At 36.8% G+C, this 11,072-nt stretch overlaps 1 protein-coding gene and 1 pseudogene across 2 annotated transcripts in view; one reads left to right on the plus strand and one right to left on the minus strand.

Moving 5' to 3' along the window:
• Window positions 1–590: 590 nt before the first annotated feature.
• Window positions 591–3,036, plus strand: LOC136258003 (macrophage-expressed gene 1 protein-like; annotated as a pseudogene).
• A 1,882-nt stretch (window positions 3,037–4,918) lies between these two features.
• LOC136259167 (multidrug and toxin extrusion protein 1-like) overlaps window positions 4,919–11,072 on the minus strand; it is a 14,454-nt gene continuing 8,300 nt past the window's right edge. The window contains exons 14-17 of one of the 2 annotated variants that reach the window (XM_066052610.1): window positions 9,477–9,644; window positions 9,363–9,419; window positions 7,124–7,273; window positions 4,919–5,416 (exon numbers count right to left, since the gene is read on the minus strand). In XM_066052610.1, the coding sequence (XP_065908682.1) occupies window positions 5,069–5,416; window positions 7,124–7,273; window positions 9,363–9,419; window positions 9,477–9,644 (723 nt within the window). In that variant the 3' untranslated portion in view covers window positions 4,919–5,068. Of the gene's footprint in view, window positions 5,417–7,123; window positions 7,274–9,301; window positions 9,420–9,476; window positions 9,645–11,072 lie in introns of both variants that reach the window. The other variant, XR_010703231.1, reaches the window with a different exon arrangement.

Raw genomic sequence — 11,072 nt, forward strand, 5'->3', positions numbered from 1 at the left:
CCTTGCCAATATCATTATTATAAGTAAGCACAATATAATAGTTAGTCAAACCATACACATGAAAATCAAGATTCCTATGGATACATACGTATACTAGGGGAAGACATCCTGACCGCCTGGTAGACTCCTGTAAGTGTTCAAGCATTAATTGGATGACTGCGGGTTTGAGGCTGCCCAGGTCCAGTCATGGATTTTTCTCCTTTCTCCACTTTTTCATACACACTTTCTGTAACAACATTAAACACACTGTAGGACCAGGAGTCCTACAGACTTCCAGCATTTGTGCTGTAAAGCCTTATAAATAAATAAATAAATCAAGTACAGAACTTAAGATCTGTACATCACATTATAAGTACCATACAGGCTCTGCCTCCCTACAGTGCCAAACTGGTAAAACAGATAAGAACATACCAAACACATGACCTATGTACATAGTTGTGTGCTTGCACACACACACACATTCTACACATCCTGGACATACTACAGGTGTGATAAACATATAATATTATGGGCAGTACTGTAAAAAAATTATCACATAAAAAGTCCCCTTACCACAGTCTTGACAGCATATAAAAGCATGAGACAAACTGCAACTGGCCAGTTCTGACTAATACTGTTGTAGATGATAGTTGTAATGGCTGTATACTATAGTATGTTGCTTTGTTCACTGATGTTAGTACATCTGCACAGTGTAATTGCAACAAGAGCAGAGTCTTGTGAGCTTACATCTGGTGTAAACAGAATGGAAGTGCTACCTGGAATTGGTTGGGACAATCTTCGTAACAAGGACATGGCTTTGGTTTTTGAATATGATTACAGTAGCTGTCAGCTAACAAATGATGGAAAGCTTCTGCTGCCTGATGGGTGCTTCACAACTCCTCTTAAGCAGAGTGAAAGTGAGATCATTTCTCAACTATTTGAACACTGGAATCAACATTCCAGCATGACCTCAACATCTATTAATGCCGAAGGGCATAGCATATTTTCAAAAATTAGTGGGAAGTTTTCATATGAGCACACAACCACCAAGACTAACATGTATAATGATCAATCCATCAGTGTTCTTGTCCAAATCAGGCAAAAAGTCTATGTTGTGCATCTCCAACCTGGTACAAAGTTACACCCAATGTTTAAAAACAGCGACTGTTGGATATTGCAACCCAGATGACAGACAGCAACATTGATATTGCACACTACATGTCAGAGTTGTTAGTTCATGACTATGGTACTCACTACATTACTGCGGTACATGCTGGAGGTATACTAGGACAAGAAGATTATGTCACTAAGAACTATCTATCAAATAGTGAAGAGACAAGGACAACAATTAAGGCTTCTGCTAGTGCACACTTTTTTGGCCTAATACATTTCAGTGCAGGGTACACTCACACCACCGATGACAAAACGTTTTCTGCCTATTTAGCAAGTCGAACTTCCTCTTACATAAAAACTTATGGAGGACCTCCCTACAGGAGTAACTTTACTGTTGATTATTGGGAGGATGGATTAGATGACAATCTAGTAGCTATAGATAGGGAAGGAGTTCCCCTACATTTTGCAATCATTCCTGAAGCTTTACCTGAACTCCCACCCACACTGACCCTAGAAGTAGCACAGTATGTTGAACAGGCCATCAATTCCTATTACAAACACAGCACACATTATGGATGTACTGACCCTAATTCTGAGAACTTTTATTTTGCTGCAAATATTGATGACGGATCCTGTCAAGCAAAAGCAAACAACTTTACATTTGGAGGCATTTACCAAACTTATGATCCTGGCTACAGTGAGTGTTCATTCTTGTCTCAGAAAAATCCCAAAACCAGTGGCTATTCCTGTCCAGATGGTTACGAGTCTGTTATTCTACATAGTGGATCAATAAATGTGCAACACAGAACTTGTAGGCACATCATATTCTTCCGTCATTGCTATGACAATTACATCACATGTAATTACCAGATACACTGGTGTGTAGCTACTGGGGAAGTCTCTGATAACTCTGGTTACCTATTTGGAGGTCTATTCAACTCCATCACAGCAAATCCACTCACTCAGGCTAAATCGTGTCCAAATCACTTTTATCATCTCAAATTTGGATTAGACACGCAGATATGTGTAAGTGATGACTATGAACTGGGGTATGCTCTGTCAGTCCCATTTGCTGGATTTCATAGTTGTCAGATTGGAAATCCATTAGCATCAAAAGGCTTAGTTGATTCCAGTACCTGGCCACGTCGATGTCCTACTGGTTATTCACAACACTTAGCTGTCATTGAACAATCCTGTGAGATCAACTACTGCACTAAGACTGGATCATTCAATGATAAAGGTCTTCCACCTGTCAAGCTACCACCTTTCCGTAAATATCCTAAGCCTAATACAAATTACACTGTTGGATCATTTACTTCTGTCAATGGAGATGTGTGGATTAAGAATGAGACAACTCTTGAATGGTACAGAGTAAGAGAATCACGTGACGATGACAGCTGGGTAGCATATCTGACAGCAATTGGCCTAAACCCTGAATCTTACATTATTGACAGCAACACCAGCAGTATTACAGGAGGTAGTACGACACATAGTAAAAATGACGGAGTCATGGCTGCACTGATTGTAGTTTCCACCGCACTGATTGGCCTGGTCATAGTAATTGCCATGTATGGCATGTGTAAGTACAAGAAAAACAGAAAATCAAGAAATGGCTATGGTAATTTAGATTTAAAGGCTACCACGAATACTGATGTGGAGCAAAACACTGATGTTTGAACATTTAATAGTTTATTACACGTATGGTAACAGCTGCATAATATATTAGGATTTGTCATTTCAGCACAAACTGCATGCACGTGCATTTTACTAGTAAAAGCTTTATGTACTGGTATATAAGCACATAAGACAATTGTATCTTTGATGATTTGCTGCCGCTACTATTTGCTACTACTTGTCACCATGTGTGTTATACATTGTAAACTCATTTATGATGCTGTATATGAAACACAACGTAATAATCTTTGAAGAAATGTTTAACAGTAATTGTACATGTAGTGGCTTCATATCATGCATATGGCCCTGTGGTAACATGGTAGTCTGGAATATTTTTTCACAGCTGGTGGTGCAATAAACACGTACAGAAGCCTGTCATGTTCCCATGTTTTGTGGTATATTGTATGACTTCACGAAAATTCCCTGGGACAACCTAAGTCAAGAGTCTTACATGTTATGGTTATAGATAATTGGTTATAAAGCTCCACAAGTGTCCTTAACATTATTAATTTGTATTCAAAACTGTCAGCTGGTTATATGGTGTGGATAATACCAAGAGTAAACAATAGAGAAGAGAGTGCCCTATTCATTTGCCTAGTGTGTTTTGATAGAAGCCCTTTTCTCCCTTTGACACCTGCTTCTTTAAACTTAAAATGTGGACAATTAGCACTGTGGACTTTATGGGCTCATATTTGATGGAGATACTCTCTTCTCCATTATTTATTCTTGATAATACAAATACAAGAAAAATACAATTCATGTAGGGAAAAAAGTAATGAAACAAGGGAGGTCGAGGTCGCTTCACCTGTAGTTATACTAGTAGATATTTACTGTAATTCCTACTTCAGTCACATATATAACTATCCTTTGCACTACATGGCAGTACAAAAGTGGTTGCAATACCACCCAAACATGTGAAAAATGTGTCTTTTAGTATTCTGTATACAATAGCTGTCATCATTCCTGTCATGATATTGATTGCATTGCTATTGTATACTGGCCACTATCAGCTATAGTGTTTGGGGTACACAACCTACAGACCTGTAGCATTATATTCAGGGTAGCTAAAGCAGGTTACACTGTTACAGTATTTGTTTGGAGATGTTTACAGCTCTATCAAGACCAATCCCATTACTCAGTATAAGTGTTGCCCTAAGGCTACTATTTGGTGATTATTTTTCTGTTTTTCATCAGTGTGGGCTGGTGGGCGGTACCATTATTATTATTATTATGGTACTTGCCAAAATATAGCTAGCTAGGTATATTTTCATACCTCAACTCTCTGCATCACTGGTAGTTATGGTCTAAAGCAACATTCACAAAATTATAATCCACTTCAGATATAGCTATCTATGTGTATTCGTCCTTCATGAATGGCAGTATATATGCATGCGGGCACTTATGAAAAACATTAAATAGTGACCTGATCACTTTAAAATTTGGAGAAGAGACGTAATGACTACAAACATGGTTGTGATTCATATACCACTTGCTGGATTTCAAAGTTACGGCACTGGGAATCCACTTTCCATGCTTCACATCAAGCCAGGTGAATGACCCCACTGGCTGGATACTTTCAGCATTATTTTGGCCAGCATGGAACAATCCTGTGAAATCAACCATTGTGTCAAGGCAGGTTCATTGGATGAAAAGAGTCTTGCACCGAGATTATACAATCTCTCTTTCAACTTATGCCAATTCATATCAGGTGAATTCATTCACTTCTGCAAATGGAGATGTGTGGATAAAGAATGATGATGGATAAAGAATAATGATAGACTAAGGTAGCAAAAACAGATGGAGACATGCTGCAAGGAATTATGGTACCGGGCATAGATCACCAAGGCTTCAACATTACACATAGCAAAAGTGGTAACAATACACTTTATAGTGGAACTACCACTGCACCGATATCATGTCTACTGCTCTGAGATCAATCTACTCATAATAGTTCCCATATATGGTCCATACGCAGGTACCGGAAAAGATCCAGAGAAACCTACAATAAGATTAAGCATAAGTGTTGCATACAGTGATATGTGCACTGTATAACTTGTATGACATTAAGCTGCTGAATTATAGTATATTTGAAATTTGTATGCAATTTATAGATAGTGTTATTTCTTTATCATCATTTTTCCTTGCTAAGCACTGAAAGAATTACAGGATACTTGATAACAACTAAAGTGGAGTTGTGAAAGTTATACATACAGCTGTAACAAATACATACGTAATATAGCTAATATACATTAAAATAATATATTAAAATGTAATATACAATATACATCTGATTGAATAAAATTTATAATTGATAAGACAGATACTCCATCGTTAAATTAGTATTATTAGTCAAATTGTTACTATGTACATCATCACATTGAGCCTGGTATGGTACATGTATAGTATATTGACTGAGGACTACTCCTGTTATTAGTATTACTAGTCCAATAATATACCATGGAGTTCTGATCAGTAATAGTTTAATAGGAGATGTTGTCTCATCTTCTTCATCACTTGTGTTGTTTTCTTCTTCACTAACAAGAGCTCTCATCACAATATCATCATCAGTGACACTTGCATCTTCTTCCACTAAACTTAATTCACCATTGTGTGTAGCTGGTGAATTTATTTGGTCATGATTAATCTGTGCCTATAAATGATGTCACCATTATGTCATGAAATATTGTTCCAGTGATTTCTTACTATATGTGACCAGATCTGTGAAAACCCGACACAATAGCACATTTTTCGAATTCCTGTTTATTAAATATTTATAATCTACTTAGCCAAGTGTATTCTCTAGCAAAGTTTCAGCCTCATATGCCAATAACTTTCGGAGTTACAGCCCTACAAAGTAGCAACAATAGAAAAATCAATTTGTACAGCAAGTATAGGGAAAATAAATTACAGGCGCTTACTATAACGGTTGTAACTTACGAAAGAATGGATGTACTGGACTGAAATTTCCACTATTGTGTTCGCCATGAATAGGGGAATCATTTACTAGGTAAGTTTGTCCTTTTATTGCCTTTCTTCACTGGATACAAAGGCAAAATATGTGACGAAAAATCGATCGCGTACTATTGCTTCGACATGATGTAAACAAACGCTCATAACTTGCATATCTTTGGGTCTACTGCAACGAAACAAAGATTTTCTAACTCCTCTTGAGTAGGTGAATAAGATGATATCCAGGTGTTCATTGCTAATCTCTTCCTTCACTACAAAAGAGACGTTCAAAAAATTTACGGAATTTTTTCAATAATATGCCAAATATTTCACCAATTGTTTTCAATGCTTTATACTGGAAATTTAGGTTTGCGCTATTGTGTCGGGTTTTTGCAGATCCGGTCACATATAAGCTAAATGGCTAGAGTGGCTATCTAACAATATCATTGATCATGAACATCATTCTCTACCATGTTTGATTAAAGAAACAATACAGTGGATCTGTTTCATGCAATATCACCAAGATCCATTCATCTCAAAGTGTACAAAGAGGTTCTACTTAAGATATACAGGTATTGATGCCATTTAACTTATAAAAGGACATACACATATAACAAAGTGTTTTGTTCCTTAACAAATATTACTGTAGCAGTAAAGTATACAGTGGAACCTCAGTTATCTGGACCCCACTCATCTGGATTCTTGGTTAAACCGAACTACAGAAAAGACTGCTCTATTAGAGTAATGACTGTTCTATTAGGGTAGTTCAATAATACTGATATTTTTTTACCAATGTTCTTATGCTATTTTAATATTTATACACAGTTTCAGAGATATGGACTTTTCAGACTTATTGACCACCCCTGGTCCCAGTTGGTTCAGATAACTGAGGTTCCACTATACCAACTCTAGATTCTCTTGAGACACCATTATAAGTATATATGTATACGTATAATTATATGTGTATGAGTGCTCCCCAAAACAGATTATTGGTTTAATTGTATATCCAAGCACCTGGCTGTACCATGTGTATTGACTAGAGGTTATTAGCTATATCGGCCTTGTTTTTGTATATCGGTATCGGATCAGTAACACGTGTAAACAAGCAGCAGATACAGATATACATAAACATCTATTTATGGGCACTCGTGCTCTAGTAGTATCCTAGCAATTCCTGTTTATGTAATGTCATCTGTTGATTAAAGCCCACACTGTCACTTTATAACTAAATTTTAGAGTGTAAATTGTTAGAGAAATGGTCTATGCTACCATATCGGATTGGCTGTGTTAATCAGCTAAATAATAATACACTGTATTTTATATTGGTTATTGGAATATTGGCTAAAACTCACATCGGTGCACCTCTAGTATTGACTCACTCTAGTGTGTACACATGTGCCACTTATACCTTATGTGATTCTTCTTCACTGATAAGAGCTCGCATTTCTATATCATCATCAGTGTCACTTGTAGTCATATCTTCTTCCTCCATTGATCTTAATTCACTGTTAGCTGTCTTATCATGGTCTTCCATTAATACACCAGCATTGATTTGTGCCTATACATATAAACAATGTCATCATTATAATTGTAAATCCTCTTCTGTGTATGAGTTACCATAGCATTGATAATGACACAGGGAACTTCTTCCCGTGCCACATAAAAAGATATCAGAGTCAATTGGAATACTCTATAACTACATACATTTCTTCTCTTTAACAATGCAATCTTTTCTAAGGTATACACATTACTGTGTTAATTGACTGTTGGGAGCAGAAGTTAAAGAGACAAAAGTAGCAAATGCTACTTGAGATGTAGCATGCTAGATGGACAACCAGGGGTATAGGCAGGGGGGGTTTGGATGGCTCCCCTTTTCAGTGGTAAAATTTTTAAACCAGGCACGCCCACAGCTGACCAAAGGCCGGCGCCAGTTGTGGGTGCACTCCTGGTTTATTGAAATGTTTTCCGAAAAGTGTGGGTGTGTGTTTGTATATTTGTTTGTCTTCCACACCCACGGGAGCAAAACTTTGTTGGTATGAGAGAAATAAAGGCCATAGTATTAAACTTCCAGGCAGGTAAGCTTTGGTGGTTGATACGTGCCAGTTTGAAATACGGTTGAAGTGAGTTTATAAGGATGCAGTGAAGGCCTTTCCCAATGGGCTCTATGGACGTCAAACAGCCGAAAAACAACACAGCTGGCCTCCAAAACTACCGGGTATAACAAATTTGAAAAGCCCTACATACATGAATGAAAATGAAGAGCAGCTTTGAGGCTTTGCCTGGAGAATTTTGCATAATAAAATGCTATAGACCAACTATAAAACAGTTAAGAAGATACTTCTGTGCATTATTAGTAGCTTAAAGTGGTTTTTTTGAGGTACGCCTCCTTAGCAATGTAATTACAGAATTACAAAATATTTCATCAATTACAAAATACAAATTACTATGATTCAATTGTGTATGTAGCAACAAAGCAAAACCTAAAATAAATATTAGTTTAGTACACTATTCCAGTTAGGTTTGTTTGCTGCATGATGCCTGGTTTTTAGAAGTAGCACAATTTAAAATTTAAAAACTTTCAGCCTTGGAACTCTCTAGTAGGTATACGCAGTGTTGCGGCCCCCTGAGAATCAAATCATACTAAAGGTGAATCATTAATGATGAAACAAAATGATTCTATAGGGTGTATCACATGAGCAATTGTGCCCTAATACCTTGTGGAAACAGTGGAGATCTGATTGTGAAAATGGTGGATATTAGTTGAAGGGCAGCAGCTGTAGCAATCGTGATATACACGTGTCAGGTTAGTACAAAGTATTGAATATGATATATTTACGCTGTGAATGTTTGTTTAATGCGATTTTTAGTGCCATGAGGCGAGCATGTGATGCCCGACTGTATTGGAGGACAAGCCAATTTAGTAACAAGTTGAGAGAAGAGCCAAGAATGATGTTAAAGTTTCTACTCGGAATAATGCTTTGCCAGCAAAAGCTCAGGAGTGGATCCCGGAGTAGGGCGGTGTGCTAGAAGATTAAAGTTGGGAATCAGCATGTTATCCGGAAGTGAAGATTAGCTAGTTTCATTAATAACACAGTAGGATTATAGTGTTCATAAACAGCATAGTGTAGGTTTCAGCTAGATAGATGCACATACAGCTAATTTTAATGTTACTGTACTTTCTAAGATCAGGTTTTGCGTATGCGTAATTTTCATCTAGAAACTGTCTGTAGAGGAATACCCTGGGAATTTCCCAGATATTCCACTTCCAAATTCTAACCCCTTTCCAAAATATTTCCTGGCTACACCCCTGATGACATATAATGGTACCACTCAAATGTAATGTTATCTTGCAAGAGTGTGAACTATTAAAAAACTTGCTAATTAAAAGGCGTGGCACCCATTTCACTCGCGAGTATTCATCCCAAATGAAATGAATACTCATGAGTAAATTGGGTGCCACGCCCTTTAATTTGTGAGTTTTTAAATTGCTCGCACTCTAGCAAGACAATGTTGAATTTTAGCGGTACATCACTTGTAGTTTGCACAGAACAGGGACTTCACAGTACCACACATGTAGTACACTTACACAAAGATGAACCACATGTGAACACAGAGGATTCTATCAGTCTAACATAGTTACTACTGGCCTTTCTTGATTCCAAACTGAAATTTGTTCTCAGCACCACAATGAGCATCAGTGTCAGCTAACCAGCCACAAAACACAATAACATTAAGCTGGATAATCTAACATCATACTGTACCTGAGCAAAACTCCCCACAGCACATCCCAACCAGAAGCCGAGAGCTCCCATATCAGCTACATACACCAGTGTTAGTGATACTGGTAGTCCCAACAGGTAGTACACACTCATACTGGCAGCAGCTAATAGCTGTTTACCACATCCCTTCAATATACCACCAAGTACAGCCTATGTACATACAAACAACAAAACATTTATGTTATCCTACGAACGGTATAACACACAAGTGCAAGGTAAAGTTAGGAACTTTAAGTACAATTAGGGATCATAGAAATAAAAAGTAGAGAAACAAGGGAGGTCACCTAAACCTGAAGATATACTGTACTAGTGGCTTACTTCAGTCTATAGCAATGATGGAATTAGGTCAAAAGTATATTTTCAGGTGTAGGTGACCTTTTCTGTTTCAATACTTTTTATTTCTATGATTCCTAATCAAATTTTAAGATTATTAATTTTCAAACCAGCCAAAAGATGGTTGTGGGGCAATGTGGGCGCATGCCTGGTTTACTGAAATTGTCTTTGTTAAAAATGTGTGCGTGTTGTGTGTGTCTATTCATCTATGTACAGTACGTGTGTACCTATCTACATCTGTCTGTGCGCACACACGTGAACAAAATCGTTAAGTAGTAAAAGCAGCCAGCGTGTAAGAATTGAAAATGAAACGAAGAAAACAGTTGAGAAGATACTTCTGTGCATAATTTGTAATTTAAAATGGTCTGTTCCAGTTACGCTTCCTTAGCAGTGTGTAGCAATGTAATTACAAAATAATTAATAAATTACAAAATACGACCAAATACATTAACTGTATGAATAGTTGATTAATTTTCTATTTAGTTATAAAGAGATAGTATTAAGTTCTATTAACTGCATGGGTGCCTGGTTTAAAGAAGCAGCATACTGTCAACTCGCGCAGAAGCAATGTCTAACAGTGAAAAAAATCGAGCAAAATTATTGAGTTACACTTGTGTCAAGGAATCAGTAAGTTATAGAACTGTGCGATAATAGTAAAACCTATAGTGTCAACCATTTCATCTTGACAATCAATATTATCTTGATTATTTCCGCAACTAGTTAGGGACCTTTCCATAACTGACTGTAGTTGATTTACAATAGATTTACTATTATCTCAATAAGCGAATTTATTATCTTATTTACAATAGGTGATTTAGATATCTAGATAATCTTTTTATGTATAGTATAGTATCTCCCAGCCCTAGTACGTTATCAGTAGAAAATTCCACTGCATAAAAAAATAATAATAATTTTTTGTAGCAACTTAATAGAAGGGTTTCGGGTTGACTTTTATGCTTCGTTATATGTACCTGATACTGCCAAGATGCCATGAAGGTATTGTGAGGCTGGTTTCTGATAATTTTTTTTTTTGTGAGAAAGTGTCAACCTCCAACATCTATATTACTGTACTGTATGATATAAAGTAGGAGTTTGAATGTCTAAGTAACATTTAAAGTTTGGCTCATGCATACATTTATGCACATAGAGCTCAGTTCAATTACCCTAATAGAAGTTGGAACACACAAGCATCAAAATATTCTAATAAAACAGTCAGTTTCATTATAAGGATAACCAACAATCCAC

Source organism: Dysidea avara, chromosome 6, assembly GCF_963678975.1.
Source record: "Dysidea avara chromosome 6, odDysAvar1.4, whole genome shotgun sequence".
In the NCBI taxonomy this organism is placed as follows: domain Eukaryota; kingdom Metazoa; phylum Porifera; class Demospongiae; order Dictyoceratida; family Dysideidae; genus Dysidea; species Dysidea avara.